The sequence below is a fragment of the Staurois parvus genome, unplaced genomic scaffold, assembly GCF_062004578.1.
Source record: "Staurois parvus isolate SC_StPar_1 unplaced genomic scaffold, SC_StPar_1.0 ptg000270l, whole genome shotgun sequence".
Classification (NCBI taxonomy): domain Eukaryota; kingdom Metazoa; phylum Chordata; class Amphibia; order Anura; family Ranidae; genus Staurois; species Staurois parvus.
Genome location: NW_028318066.1, coordinates 2,752,007 through 2,774,261, shown reverse-complemented (window position 1 = coordinate 2,774,261; position 22,255 = coordinate 2,752,007). Strand labels below are relative to the sequence as shown.

Genomic DNA, 22,255 nt, shown 5'->3' with positions numbered 1-22,255 from the left:
AGACACTGACAGTTAGCGGCTCTCTGCTCACTGAATACTGAAAATTGAGTGATCAGCAGTCTGGAGTGATGGGATGTGGAGGTTGCAAAAGCAGTTAGCTCAATCTATCAGTGGCGTGCAACGAGGCTGATCCAGTTGCTGGTCTGTAATCTGGGTAGATCCCAACATTAAAGTCAGTGGGTTTCAGCCTGCTGTCAGCTGAAAACGGATCACAGGAGTGCAGAACTAACTCCATAGAAGTATAGCCAAAATTGCTTTGGCTATACTTCGCCTTTAATTAGTGAGCCTACCTTATTTGGATAATTTAAAATTTCAGGCAACATTTTATCAGTTTGCTAAGAAACCATGTAACTGAACTCCACTCCCTTTTTATCTCAGTGCTGCAAAAATTACCCTATGCGATAGTATAGCTAGTCAAAGTTATCTAGACAGGCTGTTAAAGCGGGAAAGGGGATAATTAAGCTATCTGGGGGGGGGGCTGGATAGTGTCAGTGTGAATGGACAGAAAAACAGTAGGTATTAAGACAGCTGGAACAGTTAAGGGAGTACAACCCTTGTTGTTACATCAAAGCTAATTTTTCTGTAAGGCATTACATTAGCATGTCTAGTTGGCTTTGGAGTGGTTACATTGTGGGGGTAGTATTGCTAATGAATGGACAGGTGATTGGCAATGCTAAAGTGGAAGGCTTGTTTTCCAGGTCATTTTTTGTGGGTGTTGTTTCTACTTGCATGGTCACAACTATTGTTAAAATGGTTGGCGTTATGAACAACTAACTTCACAGTTTTATGTAAAGTGGCCGATAAAAGATCATTGGAGCTGGATATAGTGTTCCCAGTGAACTGTTTAGGTGTGGCTGATGGCTGGCACTGAACTACAGTGAAGTTATAATACAAGGCCATTGTTAAGGACCCATTTTCTTTTTATTCATTTTATGTTATTGAATTCTGGAATGCTAATGCAAATCTTTAATTTGATATTAAGTTATAAATTATTTGTATTATTAGTAAAGTTGTGGTCAGCATAACTCTAATGGCATATTTGAGTTAAAGTGTGTTTTTTTTTCTAGGATGTCAACATATTTCTAGACTTCTAGCACCCCCTTTAATTCAGTTATGCATAAATAATACTACTTATAAAATTATTGTGGAAATGGTGGTTGCCTTTAAAAATCCTTAAGCAGAGCCATTTCTTAGTCTATACAGTAAAAATTAAAGGGATCACATACCGCCCAATTCCCAGGTAGTATCACCTTTTCTTTGCTCTGTTTGGCCATGCAGGGAAAAACAATATTTCATCATAGCTTCTTTACAAGTCCCTCTTGTTCCACCTTGAACTCATGTTGAACTGCATACACTGACATTTTCCAAAGTCAGCTGTTGCGATTGCACATTTACTAAAAGAGTGCACTTGTTTCATTATGGGACCAGGTACCAGTGCCATCAATGTAGGCAGAGGCACTAGATTCCCCCCAACATAAAGGTTGGGCATATTATGCTGGTGAGGTCCCAGATAGCCTCAATGAAACACCTGGACCCTCTACACTTTTCCTTGAAAAAGCTTATTCTGTGGCAGCTAGAATACACTATACTTATAGTATGAAAGGGAAAGGAAGAACATTTGGCATAACCAAAATCTTAAGAAATCAGAGAGGTACCTGATGGCATCCAAAACTAAGGCATCATAATTGAAAGGGTGAGGGTTCTTTTTATTGTTCTACAAACATGTTGACACTGTCATTTATTTTGGCAGCAACCTTCTTCAAGGAGAGCTGTATTCCTGGAGCTGATGTTAATTCTAACCTCTGCAAGCTATGCGCTGGAAATGATAAATCAAAATGCCTTCCAAATAGCAGAGAGCCATATCATGGTTATGAAGGTGCCCTCAGGTAATGGAATGAAGGATTATAACTGTGATGAAGTAAACCAAATAGTTAAACAAGATTAGTGAATAACAGTTATTTTTAGGATAGAAAAATCAATCAAAGAGAGAAAAAATTAAAAATTACAAAATAAAAATCCATCATAAGATTTAATTAAAATTATGCTAAAAAATATAGAAGTGTGGTTTTCCACCTTGTAAGCTACAACATTCTATCTATCTATAATATTATTTTTATTCAATACTAGATTACTTATTGGTCAGGTAGCAAAACTTAGCTGTAACTTGATGGGCATGGGTTGTAGTTCAACCTTTTAACTAAGCAAATTTGTGTGTGTATATTTATATATATATACATATACATATATATATATATATATATATATATATATATATATATATATATATATATATATATATATATACAGTGGGTATAGAAAAGATTCACACACACCCCTTTAATACAATCACATTTTGTTGCTTTGCAGCCTGAAATGCAGGCAGATACAGTTTTTGTGTTATCCAGCTGTATTTATTTTTTATTAGTGAAATTCAGATAGAACACCAAAATGCCAGAAAAAAATAAAAATAAGTAAAAAACAGAAACCAGAGTTGGAAAAAAGATCACCCCCCCCCCTCCTAAAAATTCCCTATAAACTCAATCAGGTACAGCTAATCACCTTCTCTATGGCACACAACACCGTTTGACATTCAACTGTTATCAGCTGTGGTAATTTTGACTAGCTCATCATGAAAAGAGCTTTCCTGGTGCATTTCATTCCCTGATAGTGCAGCAGAAGCAAACAATTATTTATGGGTGGCAAGGCCCTGTCAAAAGATCTTCAGCATAAAGATGTGGACAGGCACAAGTCAGGAGATGAATACAAAAAACGTTCAAAGGCTTTATCAATGCAGAGGCACCTAGAAGCACAGTGAAGTATGTTATTAAGAAGTGGAAGGTATTTGGTACAACACAGACACTCCCTGGATCAGGACTTCACTCCACGCTGGATAAAAGACCCAGGAGAAAACTGGCCAGATAGGCTGCCAAGAGGCCTACAGCATTTCTGAAAACAGTTACAGGAATTAATGACAAAGAGTGTTCATTGTGTACATGTGACAACAATGTCACAAATTCTTCACAAATGTGGCTTGTATTGGAGGGCTGCAAGAAAAAAGCCACTCCCAAGGAAAGGCCACATGCAGTCACCACTGAGCTTTGCCAAAACAAAGCTTGAAGATTCAGAGGCCACATAGAAAAAGGTGTTCTGGTCAGATGAGACTAGAATTGAATAATTTGGCCTACACACTAAACGATAAGTCTGGTAGAAATCCAGTATAGCTCACCATCCAAATAACATCATGCCTACAGTAAAGCATGGAGGTGGCAATATCCTGTTATGGTGGTGTTTCTCTGCAGCAGGGACTGGAGCACTTATCAAGATAGAAGGAAAAATGGATAGGACAAAATACGGTCAAATTCTTGAGGAAAATCTGCTGCCCTCTGCCTGAAAGTTGCCAATTTGAAGAAGGTTTACCATTCAACATGACAATGACCCAAAGCACACAGCAAAAATGACCACACAGTGGTTGAAGGTGAAAAAGGTGAATGTCCTTGCATGACCTAGTCAGAGCCCAGACTATATTATATTATATACTTAAACCCCATCTGTGGAACAACTTGAAGACTGCAGTCCACAAACAGCCACCATCAAATGTAACTGAACTTGAGCAGTTCTGTAAAGAGTGGGCAAATATTGCAAAGTCTAGATGTGCAATGTTAGTAGAGACATAAGGCTGTAATTAAAGCAAAACGTGGTTCAATAAAATACTGACTCAAGGTGGTGATCCTTTTTCCAACTCAGTAATTCTTTTTTTTAATTCTTTTTTCTGACATGTTGGTGTTATACAGCTGGATAAAACATAAACTGTGTCTGTCTAATTTCAGGCTGCAAAGCAGCAAAATGTGATTATTTTAAAGGGGGGTGATTCTTTTCTATACCCAGTGTGTGTGTATATATATATATATATATATATATATATGTAACAAATCTAGCTGGAGATGCAAAGAAACTCAACAGTGCATTTGGCATGAAACTCTACAGTATCTAGTTTAGTTAACTCAGTAAATTGTTTCAAAAAAGGGGACAGTTGTCTTTCTAAATGTGGAAATAGAGTATATAGTTTACTAATAATATTTACTGTATAAGAAATAACAGGAAGCATATTGAAACAGACTTTATAAGGGTCAACCACCAGATTACAGTTCTGGAAGCAAGGATTTCAATTAATCTATGTTTGTCTTTTGGTTGAATTTGATGGATATGCTTTTTTTTTATTTTTGACTAACTATAGAACTGTGTGAAATGCCATTGATGATCTCTGATCTTCCTACCCAAGGTCAACCTATACTGGCCATAGGAAGGTATCTGTTTCTATAATAAACTAGAATTTGTGCAGGACACTGTCATGCTTACTCCTAATGCAGATGGACAGGCACTATAGCTAGCTTCTGTGTTCTTCACCTATAGCAGCCCCCCTTTCCCATAAAGCAAGCAGGCCTACCAGTACTCGGTTGTCCCCAGAACTTATACACAATGCTATAGTGCCTGGCTACCACGTGGGGCAGGTGCAAACTGAGCACAGCAAGCAGGTACTTATGGATGGCAGACAGGCAGAGTGGTTCAATGACAGTGAAGGTACAAGGCAGGCAAGGTTCAGAATAGTCAGGATCAGAGCTGTAGTCAAAAGGCAGGCGGAGTTCAGAGGATAGTTGATATCAAATCCTAGTTTGTCAACAAGGGAATCTAAACAGCAGAGCAGAACAGACAGACAGAGATCTTGGAGCATGAATTACAAATGCAATATCACAAGCATTAGACTGCAGGCTTGGCTGGCTTAAATCAGGTTTGCACTCCACCCAGAAACTGGCCACATCAATCATCTTGCAGGGAGACAGACAGACAGAGAGAGTGCATCATAGCCAAAACCAGGATACTGGAATGAGACCAGCAGCTGTGATAGATCAGGAGCGCTAGATGCTCCTGACAGACACAACATGCCAGCAAAGGCCTACACATTACCAGGTGCAAAATACATACTCACTTTTTGTGTCCACCAATGTACAAGCCTACTATGAGTTTTGGTGTCTCCTGTGTGAATCTCTAGTCATCAAAGAGGTGAACAGATACCCACTGGCGTCTGATCATGTCAGAGGGAGTAGAACTGTAGAGTAAGGGGACTCCTAATAAATGGCTGGGCATCTGATTAGTTATTCCATATGTCCTAACTTTTGTTGTGCCTATGAACCCAGAAGTATGGACATAGTTGTTTGTGTTGCATTGGCTTTGCCTCCTTATCCTGTGCCACTGGTGAAAGATATAAAGATACAAAAATGTAACTCTAAGTGTAAAAAAGTGCATTATTTCTTCCACTTGTCTTCAGGACCAAAGACTGAATCATTTAAAGCATTCATATAAAATGTGATAAGAAGGGTGCAGTTTATACCAGTGCTTCCCAAAAGTTGGTTTATCTACCTCCATCATGGTTTTGCCACTGGTGTTATGATTACTGCAATGATATCAGCTTAACTGTACTAGATGTCACTGCAGAGTCTTGACCAGGGGCTCACACAACTTCCCCCCATTCTGAGGGTTCCTCAAGTGTGACCCCCTTCATTACCATCCTGGTTCCCTGTCCTCTGAAAAAAATCAGAGTCCAGTAAGTATATCTTCTCTAAATATCCCCCGAGACTATAAAGGGATTCAAAAGCATATTACAGGGGGGGAAAAGTGTATATATATATATATTATACATATATGTATATGATACATGGTTCGCAGAGCATAATTACATTCAGATACATGCATATTCTGTTTTGCTTCAGATGTCTCATTGAGAAAGGACAAGTAGCTTTTGTGAAGCACACCACTGTTGACGAACTCATTGAAAGTAAGTAAAATGTCAAATTTTGTATGCCGTCTGAAATTATTAGTGTGAAAAATTGGGGGAAAGATACATGACATACCCCCTCCAATATGTTATTTTCTAAAATCTGTAAGTCCGGAAGGGACATGCTCCAAATCAGTCCAAATCTTCCTCTTTATGGGTAAACCCATTACTTAATTTGAGGGGTCAAAAATCATGACTCTGTAAGTTCAGAGAGGTAACATTAGATATTTCAGTATTTTAGCAGTGCCAGTGATAGAAGAATTTTCTATTGCCAATTCATTATCAGTGCTAGCTGTCCCACTTTTTTCCCATTTCATGACTTTTATTTTAGGCTCAGGGTATCTTTGCAACTGTCATTGGCATATGCAGCAGGCTTTAAATAAACTCAAATTTCAAGTGACAGTAAACTCTGGTTTAAAAAGTACACTGTATATTGTATGCAAGTTTGTATTCTTTACACATAAAAGCACATTCTATTGCTCTCAGCCTCCTTCAAAACTTTAAGTTCCTTTTTTTTTGCTGCTGTGTTCTAACTTCCTGTTAGAGGGTGGTTATGTTCGATCTCCATGGTCCCAATGAATGAAGCAATGCAGCCCCCTCTTTCCTTGTTGCTCCCGAGATAGACTAAGGACTATGGGATTTTTAGCATGAACAGAGCAGTGTATATGACTGCAACTAGAATGCACTGCTAAACACAACTGCTAACCAAACAAAATGTTTGAGAGCTCATAGAGGATGTTATAAGGAGGCAAAAAACTAAATAAGATACACTATGATTTCATCAAAAATAAATTACAGGGTCTTTAGGTAATGGATGTGGATGGATTATTCAGGTGCATAAGGATGTTGTTTAGTGTCCCTTTAATACATAAGGACAACAAAGGAGAGTAAGGCCCTGTTCACATGTCGCTTTAGTGAGAATGCGAGATCCCGCTAGCAATTTTGTGTGTGAGATTCACAGGCGGAGATGTGTGTTGCACATAAGGCAGCCCATTCACTGCTCCAAAAAAGCTCAGAAACCAAATTTTGGCCCTGAGCCAGGAGTGATTTCACACTCACGTTTTGTCATGTTCTCATGTGTTTCGTCACGCAATAATTTTGGCAAAATCACAACGTGTTTGGGGTGCATTAAAAAAATGCATGATTCTGCCTGCGATTTCAAATTGCCTATATGTGAATGGGGCCTAATAAAGAAGGACATATGGGGCTTGGCCAGCTGTTGTACTGACCAAGGGTGCACTGGGTGATCCTATTTCTGATTGTAATCTGAGGGGCTGGACTGTCCGTGTGACCAGTTCTACAGGGTGCAGAAGACCACAGGCCAGTACAGTGCCAGGGGAGGTTTTCACCACAGTCACTCTCCTTCTCCCTACCACAGTACCCATGAAGTAGCCTGTCTTGTCTTTGGGTTGGCCCAGCCCTAGTCATTGCCACTGAATACTCTGAGACACCAATTTTGCAAGAACAGCAACAAGGAGGCTTTGTTTGGGCAGAGTAGTAATCTAGAACTTTATATTTTACATAGGGATATGTTATTGACTGTCAGTAACATGAAGTGCCACTCCTGCCACCCTAGGCTATGACCTATGTTGACTATTCAAACATTTGGATCTGACTATCAACCAAGCAGCAGGTCAATCTCATAATACTTTCCAACCTTTCTGATTGAAATTACCACCCAAAGGAGAGAATCTATTGCAGTTATCCTCATTCTATGCACACTGTTTTTACTACCCCAGAGCCATCTACATGTCACAAAAACTAAGAGGTTTGTATATGAAGAGAGATTTAAAGGATACAAACACCTTTGTACAGCAATTGCTTAATGTAGCACTGGTTATTTCAACATTTGAATGTCAGAGTTACATACCGTCACATCTATGAAGAGTGGCAATGAAATAACTGAGATTCATTTTACTGTGTAGGTGACAAATCTCCAGCATGGGCTAAAGATACGAAGAAAGATGATTTGAAACTATTGTGTCCAGATGGCTCCCGCAAATCTGTCTCTGAGTATGCAAGCTGTCACCTCGCAGCAGTACCAGCTCATGCTGTTATCACCACCCAAAACAGAAAAGAAGTAGTTGTAAGAATTGTCAAAGAGCAGCAGGTAAGCTCTTTTCGTGCACTCTCTTTCGACACTTAAATATTGGGAATATTTTTGCCTAAAATAATAACTGTTTTTCTTTAAAATATAAGCTCATCTTTATACAAAAAATAATAAATGCACATTTTTTGCATGTAAAAAAAAATCTGCATTTATTAATTTTTGTTGCAGGAGCCTGTAAACCATTGCACCAGCGACCAGCAGATCACTGGTGCCATGCAGGTCTCCTGCAGATCTGTCAGTATATCTGCTTGCCCATACAGGATGTACAGGCAAGCAATAAACTATTACAGTGCTCAACAGCACAGTGAAAAAGTGATGCGGCTGGGCAGGTGGAGCCCCACATGGCCAAGCATTTTTTTATTATTTGACAACTAGCAAGGGGGGAAGATCCCCCGCTAGCTGTCAAAGCAGGGGAGAAGAGGGAGTGGGGGCCAGTCTGATCATAACATATTATACCCTGAATATGGGTGTAACATGTTATGAAAGGTGAACTTATCCTCTATGTTGTTTTCCTACTTTTAATATATCAGGGAAAAATCTCTTATACAGGAAAGTAATACGGATTTTATTACTGACATGATGTTGTTTTTCTTTTCAGCTTAAGCAGTGTCTCTGTGGTTTGGGGTCATTGCCATGAAATCTGGCTGACAGGCAGCAGTTAATGGGGAAGTTTCCTAACCCTGGACACTATTCTCTACTTTTAGGGTTTGCCACATTTTACTTGGACATATAGTGGCTTTGGTTTTATTTTCTATCTGTCCTATGACCAGGATTAAAAAAAAAATTTACTGTAAAAAAATGTATCAGAAAGTCAGAGGGCCCTTCTTAGTTCCTGATACAGTGAATGAGACAGACTGTAATTCATCCCCTTTTTTCTCTTTAGTCATCTCCCTGGGACATTTAAACAGAAACATAAGGGACTAATTATAAAAAAATTACCCAAATGCAGTATTTTCCATTTAAAAATCAATCAAAAATTTTCCACCAACACAGGAGATACAGTATCTTAAAGTTGAGCTCCACCCAAAAGGGGAAGTTCCACTTTAAGTACTGGTCTCCTGCCCCCTGTGAGGAATTGACACCTTTGGGGAGCGGTGGGGGGTAACTGGTACCCGACTTTGACAGGTATCTGCTTCCACTTCTGCTTTGACTTCCTAGGCCAACGGAAGCAGAAGTTGCATCTCTTTTCCTCCCCATAGTCGTCTGGGACATTTGACAGGTCCCTGAAGACTACGGGATTATTCCCAATGTACAGCACTACTCACTCATAAGCAGTGGACACCTGGCTGTGAAGCCGCAAGCTGTCACAGCCGGGTGCCCACACTTAAGATGCTGGCACCTGGGAGAGAGGACGGCCAGTGAATTTGGCTTGTTGAGCACACCGCTGGATCATAGGACAGTTGAGTGGCTAGTTTTTAAAAGTCAGCAGCTACAGTTTTTATAGCTGCTGACTTTTATTTTTTTTAAGTGAGACTGTAGCTCTGCTTTAATAACATTTGTTTTTTTTTTCCCCAATTGCATTGAACAATTGTACCTGCACTTTTACTGGCCAAAGTGCTATCTAAATTTGATATAAATACCCAACAGAGGGTCTGAAATAGCACAACTACTGCTGTGCTGTACCTTTAGAAAGCAAGAGTCCGCTAGTGACACTAGGCAAGGAAAGTGAGCCCTGTATTACAAGTTTGTTTGTAAAACTGAAGTCCTTGAGTGACAATCCTCTTGCAGGTTCTTGCCACCCGCAGTGCTTACACTGCAAGAAAAACTCAGTAGGTGGTCACATGACCTCTAATAAAACCATTAAAATAAAGTATTTTTTTTCTTTTTTTTAATAATCTGTAGTTTTCTGATGTCCTATGACTGTACTGCATTATCTGCATTAAAACAGTATTAAACTCAATGCCAAAAATGTAATATATTGCAACTTACCACCATTGTTTTCACCTGGTGATCTAGCCCAGTGTTCTGCAACCTTTTTTCAATCAAGGCACCCTTTAAAATTATGGACAGTCTTAAGGCACCCCATTCTGAAATAGGGTGCCTCTAGACTGCCCATAATTTTAAAAGGGCACCCCATTCTAAAATGTAAAAATCTATTCTAATAGTTTTATATTTTATATAACGCAGCGACATCCATACATGGACACCCAATGCTAGAGGTGATTTATATATCCCAAGCAAATACACTTTTGCACACTGGTACTGACTACTATTCTAGTGTTTCTCTTACCCTTCACTTTTTCTCCATCACTGAGCTAATGTGACCCCAGCACTGATGAAGAGGGGTAGGGGAGGGTCAAACTAGGATGATGTGCAGGCAGCTGACATCCTCCTTATCAACTGATGATGTCATTAGTTGTCAGGACACCAGTGGCTAGTAGGTCTTAATGGTGCACAATGAAAACCTGTGGCTTTGTGTAACTAAAAGGCAGGCTTGTCCCACCAGGTGGCTTGTGTACACGTTTTGGCCAATTTCTAGATATTTCGTCAAGGCACCCCTGAAGAAACCTCAAGGCTGATCTAGCTATTAACACACCTTCTGTATTAGAGTCCATACACTCTGGATGAAGGAGCACAGGGGACACTTTTGGATAGCAGCTTTGTCAGTCTGGGGTGAGTAGGGGTTTGATGGACTAACAGAAATAAATTACACAATCAAATTGAAGCCAAAATCCAGCTAATACTTTCTCAGCAGTTACAGCAATCAGCTTTTTCTTTCACTACCTCTGCTAGTGTTAAATAGTTTGCCTCATCTCTGTAACTGATATATTCTGCTGGACAACTTGTTGTTTTGAAAAAAAAAAAACTTACTGACTGGATCACCAGATGAAAAAGAGAGCTTAAAAAAAGAAAATGAATGCAGCCATCACATCTAAGAATTGGTGAACTTCAATATAATAAATGTTTGCTTTTGGGTTTAATCGGGTAAAAAAACTTCCTACTACCTCATCTACCCATCCCTGTCCAAAAACACTCATCTGACTCACCAATCCAGCACTGTTCTAGCTGCAACCCTGCTCCCCTCACTTCCTATTTTCACAGTAGACATTGAGAGCATCGGGAGTCATAGGCCCCTGCTGCTGTCAGTCAAACTACTGGGAGGAAGGAGTGGAGGTGTGTATGGTATGGGTGCACACAGCCCTGCTCATGGGTGCCCCTTTAGCACCAGGCTTACTGAAGGGGCACCCGGAGGAAGAAGGAGCAGACAGTGCCAGAAGGGAACTGAAAAAAGGAGGTAAGGGACCGCTCTGTGCAATATCATTGCACAGAGTAGGTAAATATAAGATCTATTTTAATAAAGGAAATGTAACCTTTACTATAACTTTAAATAGTGCTGCATTAAAGTGGTTGTAAACCTCAGACATTACATCTGAACAAAGCACATATTTCTATAGTTCATACTTGCCTCTCTCCAAAGCCCTAAGCGCCATTTCTCGCTGCTGTCTAGTTTCTGTGACACATTTTCCTGACACCAAGAGGTAAAAAGGTGATGAGCAGGGATCTCCAGCACACAGCATGTAATTGAGAGCCTCAGCTCTGTTCCTATATGCTGTGTGAAGGGAGTGTGTCCCTTCCCTACAATCAGCTCTCAGAGCTCCTGTACAGTATGTAACTGCAGCTCCCAACCCTCTGCCTTGTGCTTTGCGAGTCTGTGAAACATCCCTTTCATCTCTGAGTTTTACATGGATGTACAGGACAGATGGCTGCAGATAAACAGGTACAATTTATGCATGAGCATTAATTCAATCTCTGTGTATCACCTGAGGCTAGTCACTTCATTGAATATATGTAAGGGTTTACAACCACTTTAACTCAGCCAGTTCATTTAGTTGACAGAAAACCTTGACTGTCCTGTAAAGCTCCTGCCTAATTATTTGTATAAAAACACTATTAGCTCAATTTTTGCTTCTGATAAGTGAATTGAGCAAACCTGAGCTGCAAAGCCCCATTCTGGAGTACAGAGAACGTGGTGTGTGATTGTCATGTGCATTTTGAGAACTCCTATATTCGATCTATGTTATAATCTCAGAACTGGAGAGTCCTGAACTGGGGATTACAGCTCATTATGGTGTCACTTATGAGAAGCATAAAATCAATTAACACAGCATCCAATGTCTGCGGCCACACAACCTGCTTTTGATTGGAGTAGAAATTGGAGCACTCTGCTCTGGAGGAAACTCGAGTGGTTGATATCTTGTGTGCTGGGATAAAGAAGTGCAAATTTGCATGACTCCCAAAAAATTCGGGACAGTTGACATGTCTGCATAACCTGTAACAGGGATACTTACAGGTGTACTGTAAGCAAGCATAGCAGCCTGCACTCTCACAACAGAAGTGTGCACAGAAGAACAAGAATGCCATCACTTCAATGTAAGCCAATCAATGAGCATTGTCACCAGAGAACAGTAAATGTATTGACAATTAAGTAACTACATGGATTACAATGTAATATTGCATAGATCAGCAAGGCACAACATAACACAAAATAAAACAAAAAAATATGCTACAAAATCATAAAAACAATGATATTACAGTTTAAGGGTGCTTGAGCAGCAACACAAATATTTTTACAATTTTTCAACTTATATTGTGGTTGAATTTTGTTGTGTGGTAGATCGATGTTGCTATCATATTCAGTTTGAGTTTACTCTGAACAACATTTTCACATTCTTCCTTTTTTAATTCTGTGACAAATGTAAAATACAGGGCAGGACTGCTGGTAAGTACTCCAAGGTATTCAACAACATGTTTGTCTACAATTGTAGGAAAAATTCGGAAGGAACGCAGGCCAAGACCCACAGTTTGAAATGTTTGTCTCAGAAGGCAAAAAAGACCAACTATTTAAGGATTCTACACAATGTCTGAATGAGGTGAAAGAGGACATTATGAATGACTATCTGGGCAAACAATATTCTGATGCTTTGGAGAATACTAACAAATGCGGAAAATCAGGTAAAAGTTAGTTTGTAACCTCAATAAACTTAAGATTTCCTCTCAAGCTCCTGTAAATCAATCCAATGATTCCTGCAATGGATGCTGGCTGGGCAGGAGTCCGTCTACACTCCTCACATACTGTGGATATGCATAGACAAAGGTCCCATACACCACACACCTAACAAAGTCATTAGTAAACAGGTGAAAGCAGCCTCAGCCAACTTCAGCCATAGCCCCACCCCCATGTGGGGGGGCGTGACTATGATTGAAGTTGGCTGAGGTTGCTTTCATCTGCATACTAATGGCTTTGCAAGGTGTGCAGTGTATGGGACCTCTCTCTATGCATACCAAAAATAAAATTTTTATTTATTTGTAAGGGTGAGATCCCTACTCTCCAACTATAATATTTTTTTAAACGCATGTTTTATAAAAAAAACTCTTTATTGAAAAATATAAATACAGGCATTATTTTCTCAACCCCCCCCCCCCCCCAATAAAAGAAATCAAAACATCTTAATTACAAACTTCCATATCTTCACTACACTATTGGATGAAACAGATATTCCTTCAAATAATTCTATCATTGCTTAAGCCAGCCTTATATGGTTTGAATCGCAGGCAGTTCAGCAGGAACTGCCCAAGTTTTGAACCATCTATGGACAGGCTGATTGTATCCAATTCGATTGCTGGGTACGGCTACAGCAGCTAGCAATATTCACTGTGCTCTCTCAGCAGTGATGGTCCTCCTCCTCTGCACACAATAACTCCGAAGGAGGGGCGTGTGGTTGCAGGAAAGAAAATCGCATTGTCTATGGCCGGCTTTAGTGAAATTCCCATTATCTAAATTGATCTTCTCACACATAGAATCATAAAACTCCAGTATAATGTAGTGGGACAAATGCCTCTGTATGTCCGTTACCCATAGGCAGTCTCTTTTCAACTACTTGCTCAGTATCACCTCCAATGCTATCAAGATTGAAAGTTGAGAACCTTGAATTACATCTAGGGAGACTAGTTTTTTAAACAGGAGTATGAGATGTTGAAAGAGAAGTATGGGAATCGAAAAAACAAAATGGATATACTCACCTAATTGGCTCCAGCACCAATCCCAGATGCATTTGTTCCCCGCTGCTTCTAAAACCGAGAACTGACCAATCTCAATCTTAAGTGAGCAGGAATGGAGGGGGTTGGAGCAGCTGACTCAGTGGTCCTAACCTAACACACATATATATATATATATATATATATATATATATATATATATATATATATATATATATATATATATATATATTTATATATATTCTCAACTAAATAACTTGAAACTGAACTTAAACATATGAAAATTCAGAAGATTTGCTGTTGTATGGAACATTTAGAAATGTTAATTGTTCGCAACTCAGAAAATTTACCTTTTTGTCTTGAATTTCTTTTGAAAAAAATAACAGTGCACGGCCTGGTATATGAATATTCCTTGTGATTACAACCTTATAGCTGCATATGTGCAGTGTGAGATCTAAGGCACTGCTGCTCCTGACTTCTTGATCATTTTCAGTTATTCGTAATGAAACACAAATGTTAAAAATGAAAAAAGCAGCTCTAGATACAATACACTCCTTATCCAGCACTGATTCCCTACCCGTGAGAGCAGGACATCAAAATCATGCGGGGATGTCACAATAGCACCCTACACTCATATTAAGCACTTCAGTTCTGCTCTGTTCACTATAGAGTATTGTCCACTAGCTGAGAAAATCTGGAAAAGGTAAGCATTAAAAAAAGCATAAATTACGAGGGGGGAGGGGGGCAACCAAGGGGGCAGGGGGTCCCTGGCAGGAAGGATTCACAGATGTGTGCTCTAAATATAGGCTTTTGCATTATGATTTGTATTAGAGTTAAATAATAACAAATGATGTTTGCAGATATTTGATCCAGAAACCAGTGATCTGGTCAGCAATGACACAGGTGAAAGAATGTTGAGTATAGATGAACCCAGTGACATGTAGTAGTTATTTGTATATTTCCACATATATTTTAATGAAGAATATACATTTTTTAATTTATAAGGTGCACAGATGATATGAAATCAAAGAATAATGATGATATAAATGTCATAAATGTTATCTTTTCTTTTCCTTCTATAGGACTGCTGGAGGCCTGCACATTCCACACATGCAAGCTGCAGTAATGGACAAAACCAGCAGAGTGTCCATTGTTTCCTTTCACTTATCTGCTCATCTCTTCATAAAAAAAAAAAAAAAGTATTTGACTCCTTTTACACTGATTTGTTGTATTCAGTCTCCTAATAAATATTTTCAGTTATATTATTGCTTTTTTTGTTATTAATTTGATCACAGCTCGATTGCAGATATATCTTTTATTCCATATAATCTATCTCCTTTGATTATCTCCCATAAGATGAATTAACTACAGTAGAACAGATAAATCAAACTTAACCACTTCAATACTGTATGGTTTTACCCCCTTCTTGCCCAGGCCAATTTTCAGCTTTCAGTGCTCACATTTTGAATGACAATTACTTTGTCATGCTACACTGTACCCAAACAAAATCTTTGTAATTTTTTTTCACACAAATAAAGCTTTTATTTTTTTTAGATATAAGTAAAACAAATACAGAAAATTTTGCAAAAAAACACGTTTTTCTGAGCGTCCATGATAAAATTTTGCAAAAAGTAATTTTTCTTCATAAATTTAGGTAAATTTTTATACTGCTACATTTCTTTGGTAATCCCAGATTGGTGTATATTATTTAGTCTGTGTGAAAGTTATAGAGTCTACAAGCTCTGGTACCAATCACTGAAAATTGATCATACTTGATCAATTGATCATACATTTTTTCAGGCCCTAACATGCCAGGAAAATACAAATACCCCAAGTCCAAGGTATTTAGTACGAGACATGGTGAGCTTTTTGAAGTTGTAATTTTTTTCCCACAATTCTTTGGAAAATTAAGAATTTTTTTTCCACACAAAATTGTCAAAGAAGTTATTTCTCACACACAGTATAGGCGTACTTGCAATTGCACTCCAAAACACATTCTGCTACTCCTCCTGAGTGCAGTTGTACAGGTGTGAAACTTTGCACAGCCTAGCCACATAGAGGAGCCCAAAATCCAAGTAGCACCATTCGGCATTCTAGGGACATAAATTACACATCTAGTTTCCTGACTACCCATCACAGTTCTGAAGGCCCTGGAGCACCAGGACAATGGAAACATCCACAAAATGACCCCATTTTAGAAAGAAAACACTCCAATATATATTCTATCAGGCATAATGAGTATTTTGAACACGTAATTTTTTTCCTTCTAATAGCTTTTATTTTCATACACACAAATGCATTGGGAACACGACACATTCTATTCCAAATCAAAACATGAAGAAAAATAGATCAAATGTGTTGTTCCTCTAAAAAAATTGAAGAGTGAATATTAGACTGCTCAAAAAAATAGCAGTGTTTGTATTCTTCTTTACAAACTCAAACATTCACTATATAAACTGAAAAATGTTTGAAGATTTTGCTTTCCTTTGAATCACTTAATTAATATTTAGTTGTATAAGCACTGTTTCTGAGAACTGCTGTACATCTGTGTTGCATGGAGTCAACCAACTTCTGGCACCTGTGAACAGGTATTCCAGCCCAGGATGATTGGACTACATTCCACAATTCTTCTCTATTTCTTGGTTTTGCCTCAGAAACTGCATTTTTGTTGTTAATCCCACAAGTTTTCTATTGGATTAAGATCCGGGGATTGGGCTGGCCACTCCATAACGTCAATCTTGTTGGTCTGGAACCAAGATGTGTGCACAATTACTGGTGTGTTTGGGTTCGTTGTCTTGTTGGAACACCCATTTCAAGGGTATTTCCTCTTCAGCATAAAGCAGCATGACCTCTTCAAGTATTCTGATGTATTCAAACTGATCCATGATCCCTGGTATGCGATAAATAGGCCCAACACCGTAGTATGAGAAACATCCCCTTATCATGATCCTTGCGCAACCATACTTCACTGTCTTCACAGTGTACTGTGGCTTGAATTCAGTGTTTGGGGGTTGTCTGGCAAACTGTCTCTGGCCACTAGACCCAAAAAGAACAATCTTACTTTCATCAGTCCACAAAATGTTGCGCCATTTCTCTTTAGGCCAGTCAATGTGCTCTTTGGCAAATTGTAACCTCTTCAGCACATGTCGTTTTTTTCAACAGCAGGACTTTGCAGGGGCTTCTTGCAGATAGCTTGGCTTCACATAGGCGTCTTCTAATTGTAACAGTACTCACAGGTAACTTTAGACCTTCTTTTGATCTTCCTGGAGCTGATTGTTGGCTGAGTCCTTGCCATTTTGGCTATTCTATCCATTCAAATGGTAGTTTGCTCTTTTGACCGATGGGGTCCACCTGTCCATTTTTCAGGCGGACCTGATCGGTCCATCCATAGACTTCTATGGACCAGCGGGTGTCAGCGGACACCCTCCGGCATCTGATCCAGTCCTGTACATCAAAAAACAGATCAATGGGGATCTGTTTCCTATCCATCCAGCAGATCGGATCGGATGACAATCGGGTGGAAACAGACAGGTGGTCCGTTTCTATCCGACCTCCCTTTGAAATCAGTGGGTAGTGTCTGTGTCCGCTGTGCAGGCGGATCATGTTGATGGATCTGCCCCTTCTGAAAGGGGCCTAACAATCAGTATTTTTTTGCTAGAAAATTTCTTAGAACCCCCAAACATTATATATTTTTTTTTAAAGCAGAGACCCTAGAGCAGCCTTTCGCAACCTTTTCAGGCCAGAGGAACCCATTAAATAACTTTCCAGTCTCAGGGAACCCTTGCTAAAAAGTACTATATCTACAACTCATGATACATTATTGTGATGGTCACTGGGAAGAATGCTCCTTACACCTGTGGTAATTGGGAATAATTTCCCCCTTAGCTGAAAAGATCAATGATGTAAATGGGAAATTAATTGAGAGGCAGAAATCGCTCATTGCTCAAGGAACCCCTAGCAACCTCTGGAGCAACCCTAGGGTTCCATGAACCCCTGGTTGAGAAACCCTGCCTTAGAGAAAACCCTAGACAATAAATTGGTGGATTTTGAAATGTTTTATGTCACACAGTATTTGCAAAAATGCATTTCTTTTGTGAATTTTGTTGGTTGATTTTAATGCAAAAAAAAAAACAAGCAACAGGCTGCCTGCAGAAAGCTAGTGGAGGAGGGTGGAGACAAGATCAGTCACCCTGCACAGGGTGAGAGATGAGCAGTGATCGGTCTTTATTACAGGAAGCTCCTACACAGTAGCCAAGTCTCATGCTGGATTATTGTACAGATCTGGAAGAAATATACAAAGCACACCAAGATTAAAGGAAGAATACAAAATATTTGGACAATATTGGCTTATCCCGGGCACATTTATTGGGCATGTACTGTTATATACTGAGCTTACAAGAGAAGTGGGTAAGGAATTTGTCAATAGGAGTATTCTGTTCAGTTGTATACAGTTACGAAGGTTCTTCAAAATGTTTCTGAGCTTTTTTAAGTATATAGCGCCACCCTTGTGGCTGTCCCTGTTTTTGCAGGGACTGCTTTATCTTCAGAACCAGAAGTGTCTATTAAAGTGCCACTCTTTTCTACTGGCTCATATTTCGGATCAGAATATGAGATATCTTCACAGCTCTCATCTGTCAGATGCAGCCCCGAGCAGGGGGAAGACAAGGGAAAGAGAACACAAGGACTAGAAAGGCTGCCCTGCAGCCAAGGCTGCCATAGAGCCCCACCACTGTTATTAGCTCCAGGAGAGCAAAGAAGGAAGCACTGCTGGAAGCCACTAGAGCTGCGGGAGGAGGACACAGGCTCGATTAAGAAGAAAACTGTATGTAAGTCCCAGGAAGATGATGTTCCGCTAAGAAGAGGAAACAGAAAGAGAAGCCTCACATAGGGTGTGAGAGGTGACAGTTGGAGTGTGCTACTGAGCAGGGAAAAACTTCTTGCTGCCACAGTTTGCTGCTGTGTCCATGTGGGACTGCCACACTCACTTGGAGGCTGCTGCCATTGGAGTGAGCAAGTCAGTTGGAGGAGAGGGGTGTCACTAGCTTTGTAAAAAATCATCACTACAGCATTACTGGCCACAGCCTCATTACCCTTCTTTGTAATAGACAGCCCTACCCTAACTTGGGACTTACCCTTTACCGTGGGATTGCAAATGTACTTGAGTGTTCTAGTGCATGGCTCTGGGTCTCAACATCCAGTACCACACTGGCCAGTAGAAGGGGTCTTGAGGGGACCCTAGAACCTTTCAGCCATTAAGTTAGTTTCACCTTTAGTTAGAACCCCCCTAAATTTAGGATTCAGGTACCTGGAGGGGACTGGGTCCAAAAACTACTTGGTTCTTGCATTGTCTTTGTATTGTGCAAATGTATTTTACTTTGTAAAATTGCTGTTGCAATAAACAACTCTAGCATCTAAAAGACTAAATTATGCAGTGGTAAAATGAATCAAGATTGGCAGCTCACATCCTATTCACTCTTCTGTCTCACTCTATGACATAATCTGAGAGAAGGGGGCCTGTCTATACAGTATCATATAGTTTACGCATGTGATCATGGTGATTGACCATGGCAGTGATCACGTGTACCCGAGCCACTCCTTTTAGTTCATTCTGTTTTTTTCTTGATCACACCCGTCTAACAGCAGCTCAGTCACTGGCATTCAGCAGGCACAGTGGCCAAGGTGGTTTCTGGAGTAATGTTCAAAAATGACACTCCAGATATACACATCCATCTCCACCTTTTTTTTTTTTTATTTACAATACGGTGGCAGGGAGGTAGCTAAACAATAAAAAAAAATAATTTGAATCACGTTTTATGTTAATTCTTATATTCCAGGTGAAGTATGCGATCCTCCTGCAGTACATGATTACATTGGGCACATCCCAAATAGAGGAATGTGCCACATTTCTACGTTTTCAGTAACTACTTGTAGGTGTCCCCCAGCTGCTCCATGTGGCTGATCCTCCCAGCTAGGGCCCTACAGTAAATGAGTCACTCGAGAACTGAATTTTGAACCAGTTCTAAGTTCTGGTGCTTGATGAAGACCCCTGCCACACTCATGCACAAAGGCGGGTCCTAGACCTTCACTCCATCCCCTGATCTACGTCAGTTTCTGAATGCGTGGAGAACACTCTCATGCAGGGCCAGGAGATTTATTCATGGTCGCAGGTTGGGTCTCTGTAGGTCAAGCAGAATGCCTTAGGCCCATGAGACACATCTTGCTGTTCTTTCTGCACCTGACCAACCAAGAGCAACTCCTTTTCCCATTTTATAAAAGAAAAAAGGCTAGACAACTGAGGAGCACTTGCCTTTAGGCTACTTTCACACTAGCCTTGTTTGCAAGCGGCAGACAGGCATTTGGGAAGCGTTTTTACCGCTTCCCAAATGCCTGGGAATATTTTGCACATTGCAGCACATGGTGCTGTTCACACGGGAGCGTTAGCGTCGCTTTGAAGCCTCCTGTTCAAGTCCATGGTGCCTTTGCAGTGCGATTGTGATGCGGTTGCAGGGCGCTTGCGTAGTGGTAACACCATTCAAACTTCATTATAGGCATTTGTGGGGCGTTTTTAATGCTTTGCAAATGCCTAGCTACCACTGCTAAACCGCTAAAAAACGCTCCACCAACGCCGGACCAACGCTTGTCAAACGCTATAGGGGCATTTGACAAGAGTTGGAAAAACAGTCAAGTGTGAACGAACCCTAAAAGATAAGTTCACCTTTCAGCAAAGAATAATAAATGCACATTTTTTTGCAGGTAGAAATATGTGTGTTCTGGACATTAGTACTGAAATTTTATAGATAGGCATCTCCTATCCTCATATTGATTAGTGGTTCCAAATTAATAATAGCTACTACAGTAGGGAACAGACACAAAAAAGATACACTCAGCATCTTTCCAAATCACTGTTCTGTTTATTCGGCGCATTTGAAGTTTTTTATACACGATTACGTAGGTATCACATTGATATTACAATTGTACTTTTTATGGTAACAAGGGACATTACATAGGCGGGCTAATTTCTGATCAGGATTCAAAAGAATGTAAACATGTAATGAAAACTTTATTAGTGTCGTGTGCACAATGAGTTCAGTGTACAATACATTGGCAAAGCATACAAAATAAAATACAGTTCTATACAGAATTTACAAATTTCCTTTACAATCTTGCCTCTTTTGATCAATATTTTACATTTTGATCACAGACCATACTTACTATAACCTTTAACTTAGAACCTCCTTACATTTAGACAGAAGTAGTCCTGGCCTAGCAGACAAACTCCACTGGGGAGACTTTAATAGCTGAGAGCAGCTAAATCATTACAAAATGACCTTTTATTGTAACTAAAAGTTAAATAAAAAACAAGTGATTAAGAAGAAATATTTACAAAGTAACTGGCTGTGCACTCAAATCCTGTGGACAGAATGGCCTTGTAGCTCAATTGTGGACATGCCAATTTATCAGCATAGGCAAACACAGACATTTCTACATAATGGAAGACATTTAAAAGACAACATGACTTCAACATCCCTTAACTACTTTTAAAATCACATTAAATATACATACAGCATATCCCTTACTAATATATTTATTAAAGCATTTGAATAAATATTATTATTATTATTATTAATATTACTATTATTATACAGGATTTATATAGCACCAACAGTTTGCTCAGTGCTTTATATAGTACCCCAGACTGTGATTCCAAGAGGAAACGAAAACAAACACAGAGATAATTTCATGTCCATTTACACCTGCTGCTCCATAGAGAAGAATGGAGCCTCTGATCGGGTCCGCCTGAAAAACTGACGGGCGGACCCAACCAGACCAATTGTGTGAAAGGGGCCTAAGCTGCAATATGATAGATATCAAGAATTCTTTATATTTGTACATTCCAAAGTGCTAGTATAATAAATGATATGCATAAAACATGCATTTCATACAAAAAGTCAAATAAAATTGTGCCGTGATAAACTTGTACAGATCCATTGCAAGTTCTTTGCAATGACTTCACTGTACCATCACCAAGCCAGAGTACACACTGTGGTGCATTACAAGGACAATTAAACAATTTGTCACTTTATCCTAGCAGCAAATCTCTGGCAGATGACAAGCGCATGTCACTACAGCCCCCTTACATCAGAGTTGCCAGCAGTCCCTCTTATATTAGGGTGCCCAGAGCTCCTTTTTCAGATCTCCCCTTTACAGCGTAAAGGGGAACTCTACAGATTCTGATGAAAGGGAACATTCAGGCACTGTTACTCAGGCACTGTCCTTCATGCAGTGCTGCTATCTGCTATGTGTCCATCCATCTAGGA

At 39.6% G+C, this 22,255-nt stretch overlaps 1 protein-coding gene across 1 annotated transcript in view; it reads left to right on the top strand.

The window, feature by feature from the left end:
• Window positions 1–15,199, top strand: part of LOC149459184 (serotransferrin-A-like) — a 70,891-nt gene extending 55,692 nt beyond the window's left edge. The window contains exons 13-17 of the mRNA XM_089681551.1: window positions 1,751–1,886; window positions 5,766–5,830; window positions 7,756–7,940; window positions 12,707–12,893; window positions 15,020–15,199. Coding sequence (XP_089537677.1) covers window positions 1,751–1,886; window positions 5,766–5,830; window positions 7,756–7,940; window positions 12,707–12,893; window positions 15,020–15,063 — 617 coding nt within the window. The 3' untranslated portion in view covers window positions 15,064–15,199. The remainder of the gene's footprint in view (window positions 1–1,750; window positions 1,887–5,765; window positions 5,831–7,755; window positions 7,941–12,706; window positions 12,894–15,019) is intronic.
• Window positions 15,200–22,255: the final 7,056 nt, after the last annotated feature.